The sequence below is a fragment of the Dermochelys coriacea genome, chromosome 1 (genome assembly GCF_009764565.3).
Source record: "Dermochelys coriacea isolate rDerCor1 chromosome 1, rDerCor1.pri.v4, whole genome shotgun sequence".
Classification (NCBI taxonomy): domain Eukaryota; kingdom Metazoa; phylum Chordata; order Testudines; family Dermochelyidae; genus Dermochelys; species Dermochelys coriacea.
In genome coordinates, this window is record NC_050068.2 from 198,103,610 (window position 1) to 198,119,532 (window position 15,923).

General features: G+C 38.3%; 2 protein-coding genes across 9 annotated transcripts in view; one reads left to right on the forward strand and one right to left on the reverse strand.

Moving 5' to 3' along the window:
* The window catches only part of CMSS1 (cms1 ribosomal small subunit homolog), a 387,357-nt gene that overhangs the window by 75,823 nt on the left and 295,611 nt on the right, over positions 1–15,923 (forward strand). The gene's annotated exons all lie outside the window — the stretch shown is intronic.
* Positions 1–15,923, reverse strand: part of FILIP1L (filamin A interacting protein 1 like) — a 287,759-nt gene that overhangs the window by 38,956 nt on the left and 232,880 nt on the right. The window contains exon 1 of one of the 3 annotated variants that reach the window (XM_038387180.2): positions 2,134–2,269. The exons of the other annotated variants lie outside the window; for them this stretch is intronic. Within the exon in view, the coding sequence (XP_038243108.2) occupies positions 2,134–2,144 (11 nt within the window). The 5' untranslated portion in view covers positions 2,145–2,269. Of the gene's footprint in view, positions 1–2,133; positions 2,270–15,923 lie in introns of those variants that run through there. 3 annotated transcript variants of the gene reach the window in all.

Sequence of the window (15,923 nt, forward strand, 5' to 3'; positions counted from 1 at the left end):
TTATCAAATAAACAGGTTTTCTATTGTCTATGAAATATTTCCATATAACTGAGTTGTCTGTGGTTGTTTCCTTGTCAAATTGTTGTGAAATCTCTTGTTCTTTGACTAAATGAGCAGTTTCTGGGAATCTGTTACTGGACTCTGCGTTAAGCAGTCTGGTCTTTTTTTACTTCAGTGAATATTTCTCCTTTGTACATTTGATAATTACGTTGTTTAACTTACTAAATCATGCATTAAATTAAATTGGTTGGACATGATTAGGGAACACGGTTACCTCTGTGTTTTGTTAAATGATCATGTGGGCGGGAAGGGGCAGAAAGAGGATAGAAGACCACAGGTATGGCAAAAAAGTTGTAGGGGCTAAGGCAGTGGAATCCAAACTTTTATTTAAAAAAAATTAAACTTCCAATTATTTTGGTTGCTAGGATTCTTTTCACTCTGCAAATCAATATAGCATTTTCTTGTCAGCTGTGTAGCCAGCCAGACTGAAAGCATTAACTGAGGTGTGAATGCTGTCTGTTCATTATTATAGGGATTATCTTGAAAGCAGGGATGAGAGAGATTATTATTTAAATGCCAATGCTAATAATACAGGAGTACCCAATTTACCTATGAAATTTAATTTCAGTTTATAAATTAAGTTGTTGGAGCTATCTGGAAAATGCCTACTGAACCAATTTTTTTGCCAAAAAGCGGAACATTTTATAACTAAAATGTTAAGACAATGTTTTACTTTTCCAGCCAGCCCTAGTTCTTAGTCTATTGTGGGAAGAAGATCTTCTTAAAAAAAATTCATAACACTAAATATTGTAGCTTGTCTTTAAAGCACATATAGGTGACAGTGTATCAATGGTTATGGATGCAATAGTTTTTATTCTTCCATGTATACTGCCAAGCTAGAATCTTGCAAGTTTTTCAATATTTCATAAAATAAAAACAAACGTCCGCCAATGGTTTATGCAGACTACTTTTGATCTTGTGGACAGTTAATAATAATGCTTTGAAAAAGTAATGAATATGAGCTTTTTGCTTACTTGGTGGGTTAATGTGTAGGATGTGTTAGTGTGACTTTATTTGTCTTAGAACTTAATCTGCATATTTAATTTGACTATAGAATAACGAAAATGTGGTGTACACTTGGGACTTGATCCTGCAGACCTTTATGCTTGAATCTGTGCTTGCCTGCATAGTTCAATTGCCTGCACTTGGATTATGCCTATGAGTAAAGATTACTCTTGTGAGTAACAGTTTACAGGATTGGGTCCATAGTCATATAAGAGAATGGAGTGTTTCTTCAGGATGCAGACATAAAGCACCATATCATATTCAAGTCTGATTTTGCAACATTCTGAGCACCTCCTAAAAAGTACTGAGTACTCTCAACTACTGGGAGTTTAGGACCTTGCAGAATCAGCCCTGGAAGGTAATGAATTACCTCTAGTTTTTAAAACATTGTCACTTGCTAGATGGCCAGTAATTAAGTCTTGAAACGAAGATCTGACAGTTCTTTCCTCTTTCTATTTGACATTTACACACAAGACACAGAAGAGGGAACTAGTGCGTAGGACTTGACTAGTTTGTAGAAATTAAATTAGTTTATGCTTTTAAACAAAGTGTAACCTTTTTACAAAGTTGTGCTCCCAGCAATATTTCAACGCTGAGAGTACAATTTAAATACCTTTTTTTAAACTACAATAAAAGATGTTCAAAAGTACAAATAAATTCTAGTATGCATGTGTGTATGCATGTCTAATACATCACATACACATATAAATACACCATATAAAGAGAAATGCAGTAGCTCTATTTAATGTATTACAATACAGTTGGATTCTTTCCACAGTTTTAAATGCAGTCATTATTCTGTCCAGCCCATTTGGAAAGTGTGTGTAATTCATAGCTCTCTCCCTACCCCTTTAACATTAAATAAATGCCTCATCTGTTACATCTGCAGGATTTTTTTTAAAAAAGGAAAGTTTAGAAATTGTTTCAATAGTTATACTAGTTTTGAGCAACAGGACACATCTTCTGAATCCAGTGTTTTTGGAAATAATTATTGATGCTGATGATTTTTTTTTAACCAGAAATGGCCATTGGTTGCTAAAAGAAGCTTTCCTCCCACCTCTCTCTTACCTTATATGCATGGACTGTAGAATTCCCTGGTTTAGCTATTGCTCTATGGTGTTGGGATTTCAGTTCTCCTAAGCATCAGAGATGTGAGCATTCCGGCAGTTACACCAAACAATGAGAGATAGACTCCTTGCATGCCCCAAGCCTATGGAGCATTACGTCATTGCATTGCCATATAAGGAACTCGGTGTTGTGCAGACTCGTCGTGTCTGACTAGTGTACTTTAGTGATAGCCAGAACTTAGAAAGCTTATTAATGTGTTCTGGCTCCAGCTGACGCTCAGGACTGTGTGAAATATTTCATTTGTCTACCCAGTTCATGGTCAAAAAGAATGTGCGGAAGGCATGGGTAATGGCAGTTCCTCTTTATTATTGATAATAAAGTCATGGAAAGGCGTTAGTTCATTATTTTATAGTGTTTTTCTCTTAGTTGCTTAGCCCAGCATTAGAAAAAACATGGGCATCTGACTTAATGAAGTGGCCTAGAAGGGGTTTGTCCTTTTTTTTTTTGTTTTGTTTTGTTTTTAAGATGACAAAAAAATGTGAGTTTAGCTGAACTCCTCTGCAAGTGATATGAATTTCAAGCTTTCTAGTTTTTACTTTCTGTAAAGAGTCAGGGTCCTCAGAGGATAGTATTTTATTTCCTGATGATGTAACTACAAAACAATTCTTCAAGTGATGATGGGAATGCCAGATGAAATCCTATTTTATTTTCTTCAATGTTTTCCCTACAAAACCCTTTTTTCCTTTTCACATGTTTGTGTTTCAGCTAAGGTAATTAGGAGTTTGACCAACTATTTTTAGTGAGAAGGTTTTAAAAGAAACAAATCATTTGATTAAGGGACTGAGGGGACAAACAGGAAGATATAACTGTAGGATTTAAAATATATTTCTGATTTCCTCTCCTCCAGCCCCACCACCACACCCTAAAAACAGTGGGGATTATATGCAATATGTAGGGGATTTGCTTGTTGAAGCCCCATTTAGGGTTAATGGGAGTTAACTGAATAAACCCTTATATATTGATATGAGAATTAGACCATTAAGTTCTTTCTAAACATATGTTCTGCTCAGCTAAATGGATTATGGATGCATCTGCTTCATTTGCACCCCTTGAAATTTTAGTCTTCAGATGAGTTGGTGTGTGTGCTTACTTGAATCTGTTAAAAAGCTCATAATAGAACATTTTTATTTAAATGCGAGTAATAAGGCCAGTGTGATGGACAGTACTTGTGTTTAGATAGAGATATTGTTTCCAGGTACTAGAACAAATAAATACCAATAAATATGTATTTTATGGAAAAGACAGTGTAAGCATAATAAACACATGGGGTCAAACTTCTGTCCTTTAAAAGATGTTCATGCTTTACTTAAAAATTTCAGTGGATCTCTTTATACCACTACTGCAGCAGAACTTATTCCAAATTCTGTCGTGTGTGTGTGTGTGTGTGTGTGTGTGTGTGTGTGTGTGTGTGTGTGTGGACGTGAGTATGTATGGGTGTAATTGGTGCATACGTATGTGAGTGTGTGTATGTATTGCATGACGGGATCAGACCTGTATATTTTTCAAACCTAGTTGGCATTATAAATGCCCATATATAAATCCCTCCCAACCTCTATTTGGGAGACTGATATGCCTTATCATGTGAGAGACAAGGTGAATGAGGTAATACCTTTTATTTTGTTGGTGAGAGAGACAAGCGTTCGAGCCTTGTTATGGTTTACTAGTCCTATGGACAGAACAACGTAATTTATTTAGCACTATATGTAGATAACTGTCCATTGAGTGAAATTGGTGTTCAGATCCCCTAACTAACATATGTTTGACCAGGAAATAATATTTTACACTGTACAAGCACCTTTCATCAGAGTGCTTTACAAATGTTAATTAACCGTCACAATACCGCATTGAGGTGCTGTAGCTCTCTTCACTGAAAAGCCACCTCCTGAGCGTGGGTCTTGGCAGCTGTTTAACAGAGCATAGCAGCACTACGTAACATTTTAAGATGAGAAATGAAAGCATTTCTTTCCCTCTTCCTTCCCCACTCTGTTTTCTTCCGTGTCCCTCTCTCCCCACTTCATGCCTGCTCTCCAGTGATTGATCCTATCTCCATGTTAAGTTTACCTAGGTTCCAAGTGCCCTTCCACAGAATGTGGTCTGTTAGAATTGTGTGTGCAAAACTTGGAGTAGAATATCCCAGCATCCTTATAAAACAAAAGGACCATCCTTTCCAATCTGGCTCTGTTTTGATGCTGCTACAGGAACACCCCGCTGTTAAGGAACAAAGCCCAGATAGTGCTCATTGTAAGCTTGGGACATTCTCCTGCCTGGGTGGGGAATGCAAATCCCCCTGTTTATAAATCCGTGTTCACAGCAGGGATGGCCAAAGTATGACCTTGTAGTGTTCCTAATTAATCCTGCTCCGCAATAAAAATGTTCACATCTGTAGCCTGTTGCAAAGCAGCTTTGCCACCGTGCATCTGCCAAGTATGTAATTACCTGTTTCCACTTGCTTCTTCTATAATGTCACAGTTTAATAACGGCTGGGATAGACGACTACTCCAAGTACTAAGTTGAAATAGTGAAGAATTTTGTGTGAAGGAAATATGTAATAATTGATTAATATAATTTTAAAAAAATTAGTCTCAATGTAATAGGTTCTGAAGAGCCTTCCTTGGTGCCTGTTACACCTCTAGCCCAGAAATCCTGCCTTTATTGAATTAAATGGCAAAATTCCCTTTGACTTCAATAGAGCCAGGAATTCACTCTCAGTCAGGATATGTGTACACTGTAGCATGGGTTGACTGACCTTGCGTGCTGAAAACAGTAGCATGGACATTGCGGCATGAGTGGGGACACAGGCTACCCACCCAAGTACTGACCCTGGGGTGAAGCGGGTTTGTACTTGTTGGCTAGCCCATGCTGTAATATCCACACTGCTATTTTTAGTGCAATAGCTTGAGCAGAGCTAGCGCTTGTCTGCCTACCTGGGCTGGGAGTCACAATCTCAGTTACAATGTAGACCTAGTCTCAATGACGACCATGCACCTTGTACATGTCAGTACTCATTTGTTTACCCCTATATCAGTCAGTGATTGCATTTTGTCATTATTCTGAAATGCAGTGTGTCTGTTGGAACGAATGCACATACTTAACATTCTACGCTGCCCAGGAGCCTTCAGTTTTGGAGCTCAGAGTGGCTTAAACCCAAACTGTGGCCACTTCAAAGGGTCTGTAGACCCCGCTGCTGAAGCTGAGCTGGTTTCAGTGAAGATGCTGAAGTTGTCAGGATGCTGGAGTATCCTGTTCTTTTAAATTAATTTTATATGCAAAGCAACAGCAACGCTTTAAAAATGATTTATATTTTAAAACACTATATGCATCCTCCAGAAATGATTGATTATGCTCACATGTTTCTGTCGTATCAGGGCACAATCCTGCAAGATGCTGTCTATCGTATATGTTAGTGTTGAATATAGAGACAGTCCTCTTGGCATTAATGAGTGTTTTAGTCACGCATCATCTTCCAGGAGCTTCTCTTAGGTTTGTGTCCTAACAGAGTTTACTGATGTTTCAGTGCCCAACACCTTGTTTTATGCTAATCCTTTGCTATTTTAAGGTTGCTAAGTGACTTTGATGTTACTGTTATTTATTACTTGTACTGCACTAACACCTAGGAGCCCCAGTCATGGGCAGGACCCTATTTTGCTAGGCAGAGTACCAAAAGAGCAAAAAAGATAGTCTCTGCCCCGTACAATTTGCATAAATTCCTACATTGCTGCCAGTTTAGATTTAGCAGGGGGAGTGAAGTGATCTTCATTCTACAAAATGATGGGTCCGACCTTGTACTCAATGTGTAAAAAGATGCAGTTCTCGTGAGTGAAATTTACTGCATCATTGAGAGGGACTGCAGAACATTAAGAGCTGACCACCGTTCTTTACCACAGAAGAATTAGATAAGAGAGGGGAAAGCCTATTACTTAGGTCATTTTGTTTCTCTGTCTCCCTGAAAACAAGCTCTGTTTCCTTAGTGACTAATCATAGTTTTCAAAATTGTTGTTGCACTTATAAGTATTACGGCAGGATAGAAAAACCAAAGAATCATAGAAATTAGAGACAAAAAGAAAACCCTATTAAGTCATCTAGTTTATCCTAGCCAGAGCAGGACTGCTCCCTGTAGTGTGTTGTCGAATGTATTTTGTTGTTGGCTGATTACTCTTCAATTTAATTTTACTATTTATATTGTGATAGTGTCCACTCTGTGGAAGAGCTTACTTGAAGAGAAGGTCTCTACTTTGAAGAGCTAAAAAAACACAAGCGCATGAAGGATAGGGGAGGACATATAACATGCAAGGAAAATGATTGGGGTAATGATGATGGATATGTGTGTTAGTTACATGTTTTGACTTCAAAATTAAATTCATTAAATTCTTCCCCTTCTGTCCATTATTAAATCTCTTGTCTCCCCCACACTTCCATCACCAAGCCATTCCTAGCTACAGTTTCATAAACCTAACCATTCTAGCATTTGATTCTCTTCCCTTTTGCAATTCACATCTAAGATTAAAAAAAAAAAAAAGGAAATATTGATCATGGACCTCAGTTCAGCAAAGCATTTAAACATATGCTTGTGTGTTTTGCTGAATAGGATGCACTTAAACACCTACTTAAGTTTTATCACATGTTTTAATGCTTGGCTGAAATAGGGCTTCCGTCAGCTAGTTTCATGTTGGTGTAGCCTGAATAATTCTTTTTTACTTTTAAAAGGATACTATCAAGTAGTTTAGGTCCAAAATTTGGATTATAACAAATAGCCACAGAAATTGAAAAATTACTATTTCAATTTAAAAAATTGACATACTTTTGAGACCATTTTTTCTTTTCGAGAACGGTGGTTGTGCAATCGTATATAAACATTTGCACACACTGTTGGAAAATCAAAGGTAACAGAAAGTATTGTTGATTTAGGGAATGAGACCCAAAGTGAAATTGACCAGTCTAGTTTCATTACCTAACATACATGATGAACAGGTGAACTGATGTCCAAATATTTGTTCTAATAACCTTTGTATTTTATTTCTGAATACATGTCTAACCTTGTTCCTATTGAAGTCTGTGGGAATTTTGCCATTAGTTTAAATAGAAGCAAGGTCAGGCTATACATTTATTTTATAATTTGATAGTATTGCTTTTACATGATTAAAGCAATTTAATTTGATTTTCCCTTTCCCTTAACATCTTATTCCATAGACTACTAGATCTCACCATAAATTTTTTTTTCTGGTTTTCAGACCAACGTTTTCTTCACTTTAGTTTCTGTACTTTACTGAGATAAATTTTGAGGCTGTTACGGCTAAATAAGAGTCTGAAACCCGTTGATGTCCAATAGATTGTATATGTGGGAGAAAACAGTGGAAAGTTCTTAAAGATGACGTTCTCTTGTATCACCTGGCTTTCACTATGGGCCATGGACAGAAACAGATTCAGATCTTCATTCGTTTGGCAGAGGGCGAGAATTGGCTATCCAAACTCTTGTATTATCTAGTGTTCTTTCTCTCCTGTTTGGCAGATGCTACCAAGCTTCTAAGCCAGTTCATATTAGAATTAGTTAGGTCCTTTTTCCTCAAGGCACAGCCTTGAGACATATAGTGATTGTATTGCTTCACTTAACCACTGATTCCTTTTCTCCTGACAGAGTCGAAAGACCTTCCCTACTGGGTAATGCATTTGGTTCCTTATTGTGTATATGTGACCTTGAGAAAATTTTAGAAAAATGCATTGTAGAACAAATAACTACAAAGTTTGCCCCAAAGCAATATAAAAGCATTTAATATATGTTCTTCTTCCTCACCTAAACTAATGCTCATTTAAGAGAGGTGTTGGAGGACATGAAACATAAAGAAGAAAATTGGGATAGTTGAGATTTTGTCTGTAGGTGCAACTGAATGTTTGACTGGTGAATTGGCAGGTTTTCTAAGCCTATAATGATGTTGGTTTTGTTAGTGTGCCTCCCCCCCATGTATTTTTTTCCCCCACACTGCAGTGGGATAATTTTCTAACATTTTGTGGAAATGCATCCGATGAAGTGAGCTGTAGCTCACGAAAGCTTATGCTCAAATAAATTTGTTAGTCTCTAAGGTGCCACAAGTTCTCCTTTTCTTTTTGTGAATACAGACTAACACGGCTGCTACTCTGAAACCTAACATTTTATGGTCTTGCATAGAAACTTAACATTTTTTTAAAAGTTAGCTTCTTTTTTTTGTTCTGCATTGAATTTTTACTCTGTAAATGTGTATGTGTAGTTGAGCTGCCCCTGCAAGTGGTGCAGCTGCTTAAATAGTACTTTGTCAGCACCAGAAAGAAGTTATCGTTTATAGACTCTGATGCATTTCTGTGCTTTGGAGAGGACCATGCTGTGCATGCATGACGGTTCTTGGAAACAGGGCATTAAAGAATGTCTCTTTGTTTAGTCATTGTGCTCCAGCAGAAAAGGCTGGTGATCTAACCTCTATGTTTAATGAGGACAAGACTAACCCTAATCTAACATGTCAGATTTAGAGTTTTCCCTACTGCTCTTCAACTTCAGATCTGCCTCACCATGAATCCTGGTCCCCATTATGGTTTGTCTTTGTGAGAAAGTAGCACTGGCTTAACCTAAGAAGTGAAATGAAACAATGTAGTTATAGCTTTATAAACTCCTCTATGGACACTCTGGCATTGGTTTAACTGAATCCGTTTTAAAATACAAGTTAAACTAGTACAACTTTTCCATGTAGACAAGGCTTCAAGAAGTGTCAGCACAGGGATTCGCCTGTCAAGGCTTTGAAACAGATAGGCCAGGGAAGTATTTCATGGTGTCCTAAGTCCCTTCAGCTTCTTAGCATAGTTTTATATCTCCTCCCATCTGACTCTTCACACGCATGACTGAGACTTCCAGTTTCCCTGCTTGTTGTTTAGTACATCTGCTCCAGAGATGCCTTGGAATGTGAGGCCCTGCATGCAGGCTGAAGTGATCTGTCATTAAGTGTGTTGGTTCTGGTATCCCAAATGCTACAAGATTCATTACGGGCCATGGCCTATCAAAAGTTCTATTGATCACTGATTAGGGCCAGTCCAGGGCTAAAATATACTCAAGTCTTTTGTTTCGTTATTGTCATTCTCCCGCCCCCCCACACACTCCCCCTCCATGGTGGCTTCCATCTCCCCCTACCTGCAGCTTTAGCCAGTGAAAGCATAACCATAACAGAAAGTTTCTGCTGAAGGTAATTGGTTATGTTAGTTGTGATTCTGAGCACTGCCACTTACTGTATATTTGTATAAACATGTATAAAAAATATATTCCTCAAATGATATTTTTTGTTAGGTTTCACTGTCACCAAAAAATCTTTTGTTGTCTCCTAAGTAAATGCAACTCTGCTTCTTACTATCCCAATGGCCAGACACTAATCACTGTATAACAGTGGCTATAACAGTATTTTAAGGATACTGATCATTTTGGTATCTGCTTAAGGAATCTGTGCTGAACTAACACAGTGGTTAATACATCCCAGATGAACTGTTTTAAATTGTGGATTTCTAGGGATGTAACACAACTTGAAAAACTTTGGTCCATTTGGGATTCAGAAATGCTCTGCTATATGATGAGTCAATGATTTAGGAATTTGTCTTGGTTGTGTGGTTCAGTTCTCTAGTCTGGAAAAGTATTTACGGAATTTCTTGATCTCCTAGTGTATAGTACATACTTATTTTTTTGTATGAGCGTTGCCCATAGCTGGTACTGTTCAAGGGAGTCTCTTGGGTTTTGGGAATGTGTTTTTGCAGGCTTCAGATACTAATTTGCTCCTGAGGTCTGCAACAAAAATTCCACAATATCCCTGAGATAGGAGAACGAATACATTCAAAAGGGTATTGGTTAATCTCCCATTTTGTGGAAGCTTCTGAAGGACAAGTCAGCACAGATGTACTCATCTTAAATTCAGCAATGATAAGGATTCATTGGTATTTGGGAATGCTTTCATCAACCTGATGCTTCCAGGTACGCTGCGCGCAGACTGGACAGTTGCTAAGAAAACCGTACAGGTGGTGATCTGAATGCTTGAATAAATTGCAAAGTGTTTCGTTCCAGAAAACTTTGCTGGGGCACATGGGAGTGACTTTAAAGCAATTCATATTCAGAGCTTAAACCTCCCTCCCTCCCCCACACCAAATCTTCTGTTCCTTGAAATACCACTTTTATCCTACACTCTCTTCAAAATGGTTTTCCATGGTAGGAAGTTATGGTGGGGTTGAGTGTTTGTTTTTTTTTTGTTTTGTTTTTTGTTACCTCAATTAGTTCCAATTAACTTTATTCAGCTCTGTTATCAATTTTTAATTAAATGGGTGGATAAAATTTCTATTTTATTCCTTGCAATGTTATTTCCCACAATAACTTCTTCCAAACTAAAGGAATTCCAGTGGAACCTCACTTTTGGCTTACATTGGCTCCAGCCTTCAAGCTCAGATATTAATTTTTCTAGTCTGCTGCTTTGATCACATCACCCCTTCTCTTTGCATCTTTAAACTGACTCCCCATCTTAATTGCGTCAAACGTAGCTTCACAGCCAATTCCCCAGCCTACCTATCACCTCTCATTCCATATTGAGCTGTCAGTGCTCCAGTCAGCTCAGGATGCCAGCTTGTTAAATTGTTAACAGAAACCTTTGTGTGTTCTCCCATGCTTCCCCTCACACTTGGAAGGTGCTTGTTGTAAATGTCTGTGAAGCTACATCATTGTCCTCCTTCAGATCCCTCCTTAAAACTCTCCTTTGTCATGATGCCTACAAAAAAACTTGAGAATGGTTAAGCTATTGTTGTGCTGAGACCACTGCTGATCATGCTGACAATATTGTTTCCTTGTACTCCCTCAGCTGTCTGCATCCATCTCTAGTTTCATGTCTTATACTTGAATCGTAAGCTCCTTAGGGTAGGAACCATCTTTTTGTTCTGTGTTTGTACAACGCCTAGCGCAAAGGGGTCCTGGTTCATGGCTGGCGTTCCTCGGACTACAATAATATAAGTAAATAAAAATGTGAAGTTTAATGCTCTTTAGATGAAGGATAACTACAGTCCATAAACAAAGTTGGTTTGTAATCACAGCGCATATGTTTGTGTTTGATTTGTTTTTGTGTAGGACCAAGTGTATGCTAAGAGATGCATTGGTTGGTTTAATACAGTTTTTTAGATTTAAAAAAAAATCTAATGTGGAATAAAGGGTACATTTCTTCTACAAAATACATTTTTAAATTTAGGGTGTTAATGACTTACTCTTTGAGAGATGTTACATTGTTACTTAACAGAGTTGATCAGCTCCCTGAACTGGCATAGCATAAGTCATATTTCATATAATACTATTCTGTTTCTCTTACATGACTGTTTTTCCTAACAGTAAAAAGAAAAGGAGTACTTGCGGCACCTTAGAGACTAACAAATTTATTTGAGCATAAGCTTTCGTTAGCTACAGCTCACTTCACTTTCCTAACAGTGAGATTTCAACAGAAAATCACAAGAATATAAAACTTCTCTGCTCATGGGTGATCCCGTCGGCAAAAAGATTTGGGCACTGTTTTTTTTTCCCCGATAGAAAATGCAAATATTTGTTCATAGTTTTCCTCCTCCTGCCCCCTTCTGCCTTCTCTTGGCTGTACCTATCTTAGTTACTTCGCTGCAATACAGTAAACAGCACTTCTAGAATCTTTCCTGTACAGTGACAAACTTTATCTTTTTTGCTAATTGAAAAATTATATATATAAAAAAATAAGAGGTGTTTGAACTCAACAAACTACAGACTACAGGCACAGATTACACTAGATATCCTTTCTCAATCCCTAAACCTTTCTGTGCTGGTCAGTAAGATCCAATCATGACTTACTGGACCAAGATTAGTATTTGCATGTCTCAGATGGTTCAGTAGTTTTTGAATACTTTACATTTTTTATGAAACCTGATATATCCTCATTATGCCTTTTTTGTTTGTTTGTTTCATGGTATTAAATATTATAGAATCTAATGCATTACTTTGGAATGGGACATGAAAAATCAAGTGACGTGCGGTATGTTGTCACACATTAAAATCTTTTACAGATGTTTGTGTTAGGAGACTTTTATATCTGAAAGTGTATCCAAGAAGTTTATGCTTCAAGACATGATAGCATTTCCTTTATCGGCTAGTTTAAACATTGTTTGACTCAGGGTGAAGTAATGGGATCTGTTTAAGCTCTTATAGTTGATAGCCCTGAGGTTCCTGATTTCTTCAGTTCCTGTGGCTTTTGAGATGCCTTGGTTATGCTTTGGAAAGCGTTATTTATCAGCAGTGTTTCTCAAGACCTTGCTTTAAATACAGCACTGACCTTTATTTTGTTGACATCAACAAATACTTGTAATAGTGCTAGCAAGACAGGTACTGTACACATTGATGTCAGAGTCTGGGTTGCTTAAACATGCTTTGACTCGTTGTCATTGCTCCATTGTTACCAGAAATGAATTCTTGTAGGCATCTTTTAAGCAATAGAGCTGGCCCTTTAAGGAATGAATTCCCAGATGTTTCAGAGGATGGTTTAGGCTTTTTATGCTTAAGGTGTATAGAAGGGAGCTGGGTATCATGTCTGAAGATCTTTTTCCAATAAGGATTAATTATGTCTTTTTCGGAAGATGCAAGGATATGAAGATGGAGGTGGCAGAGTTTCTGAAATATGATTTCAGTTAGATCAAGTTTGCAGTTCCATCTACTCTATATTGAAGTGTTCAGGCAGGGGTTCTCAAACTGAGGGTCGGAACTCCTCAGGGGGTCACGAGGTTATTACATGGGAGGTTGCGAGCTGCCAGTCTCCACCTGAAACCCTGCTTTGCATCCAGCATTTATAACGGTGTTAAATATATAAAAACTTTTAAAAAAAATTTATAAGGGGGGTCATACTCAGAGGCTTGCTGTGTAAAAGGAATCTCCAGTACAGAAGTTTGAGAACCACTGTATTAAGGCAAGAGAAATCTAATTTTCTTTCTCTCCCAGTTGTTAACTCAGAGGCCTTGTGTACACTACCAGGGTAAGTTTACCTAAGTTATGCTAATCCAGCTTCTTACTCTTACTCTTCTTGGGGAGCTGGAGTACGGGAGTCGACCGAAGAGTGCTTTTCTGTTGATTTGCAGCAGCGTCGATCTCCCTGATAGTGAAGACAAACCCAGACTCTACCAGTAGTCTGAATTCAGGAATGAAGCTGGTCTTCGTCCTGTGCAGGGAATTGGCTTCCATGCACCTTGAGAGGCCCTTCCATTAGATGGGGCTGGGTTCTGCTGTGGTCTGCATGCTGTCAGGGCTAAAGAAAGTGATCCACTGTTTTGGCATGTTTGGGTGGTTTCTGGACATTGGAAAAGAATGATCTCTTAACTGCCAGGCTTGTAAAGGTTCTTCATTTCAAACAATCTTCATTTGCTGCCACTGTTGCTCAAGTTTCTGTCTCTCTCCACCTGTTTGTCTTTATTTGCCACTCGTTGCTACTAATCCTCTTCATGGAAGAATGAAAATTGAGGTAATAATGGCGAGGACAGTCTGTTTTAAAGTTCTTCAGTCCTTTTGGAGATTATCTACTTAGATTCTTAAGAAGTAAAAAGGTTTGCCTTGTGTCTTCATGAATAAACCCTATTTTGTAGTCCTGATGTTGTGGAACTGACGTAAGCCATGTGAGATGACCAGTCATTTATTGAGAGTATATCTACAAATGCTGCAAGACCCTTCCTGCGTCAATGGAAGGGGTTTTTCCATCACTATAGTAAATTCATCCATTTGAAAGATGGTAGTTTGGCCCACAAAAGAATCCTGCCATAGACCTAGTTGCATCTACAGTGGGGATTAGGTCGATCTAATTACATTGTGCAGGATGCAAAAATGTTTACAGCCCTGAGCAGTGCGGCTACGTTGACCTAAGTTTTAGGTGTAGATCAGGCCTAAGTCAGATGTGTATGAAAAATGTAAACAGTCACAGGACATTCAAATATTACTGTTTCCACTTTATATAACAGTGAGCTTTGTAGAAATGTGTTCCTTTGTTGTAAAGATTATGTCTAAATCTGAAGGAGATTCTCATTATTAAAAATCCTTCACATCTTTCAGTTACAGATTACATTTATGAAATATTTTCCCATGTATCTGGTATCTATTAAGAAATGCACAATTCGTACATATATTCCTTTTGATGCTGCTGGAGGAAAAATAGTTCTCCTTTGCCTGGATGCATTTCTCATGATTAGCATGGTCTTAATATATTGCTAGAAAACTCATTTTTCATATTATTAACATTTCTAGCCTTAATCACAAATGCAGGTTTTTGAGACGGATTCGATTTGGAGTAAGATTTAGTGTAAATGTGACCACAAAATCTGCCATCCCCCCCCCCCCCCCCCCCCCCCCAGCAAGCCACCAGCTAGTGCTCCATAAACCACCTGTGACTGATAGATTCGTAGATACTAAGGTCAGAAGGGACCATTCTGATCATCTAGTCCGACTCCTGCACAACGCAGGCCACAGAATCTCACCCACCCACTCCTATGAAAAACCTCACCTATGTCTGAGTTATTGAAGTCCTCAAATCATGGTTTAAAGACTTCAAGGAGCAGAGAAGCCTCCCTCCAGTGACCCGTGCCCCATGCTACAGAGGAAGGCGAAAAATCTCCAGGGCCTCTTCCAATCTGCTCTGGAGGAAAATTCCTTCCCGACCCCAAATATGGCGATCAGCTAAACCCTGAGCATATGGGCAAGATTCACCAGTGATATACTAAAGAAAATTCTTTCCTGGGTAACTCCGATCCCACCCGTCTAGTATCCCATCTCAGGGGATTAGGCCTATTTACCATGAATATTTAAAAGATCAGTTAATTACCACAATCACATTATCCCATCATACCATCTCCTCCATAAACTTATCGAGTAGAATCTTAAAACCAGATAGATCTTTTGCCCCACTGCTTCCCTTGGAAGGCTATTCCAAAACTTCACTCCTCTGATGGTTAGAAACCTTCGTCTAATTTCAAGTCTAAACTTCCTGGTGGCCAGTTTATACCCATTTGTTCTTGTGTCCACATTGGTGCTGAGCTTAAATAATTCCTCTCCCTCTCCTGTATTTATCCCTCTGATATCTTTATAGAGAGCAATCGTATCTCCCCTCAACCTTCTTTTAGTTAGGCTAAACAAGCCAAGCTCCTTAAGTCTCCTTTCATAAGACAAGTTTTCCATTCCTCGGATCATCCTAGTAGCCCTTCTCTGTACCTGTTCCAGTTTGAATTAATCCTTTTTAAACATGGGAGACCAGAACTACACTCAGTATTCCAGGTGAGGTCTCACCAGTGCCTTATATAATGTTATTTAAAATCTCCTTATCCCTACTGGAAATGCCTCTCCTGATGCATCCCAAAATCGCATTAGCTTTTTTCACAGCCATATCCCATTGGCAGCTCATAGTCATCCTATGATCAACCAATACTCCAAGGTCCTTCTCCTCTTCCGTTACTTCTAATTGATGCGTCCCCAGTTTATAACTAAAATTCTTGTTATTAATCCCTAAATGCATAACGTTACACTTCTCACTATTAAATTTCATCCTATTACTATTACTCCAGTTTACAAGGTCATCCAGATCCTCCTGTATAATATCCCGATCCTTCTCTGAACTGGCAATACCTCCCAGCTTTGTATCATCTGCAAACTTTATTAGCGCACTCCCACTTTTTGTGCTGAGGTCAGTAATAAAAAGATTAAATAAGATTGG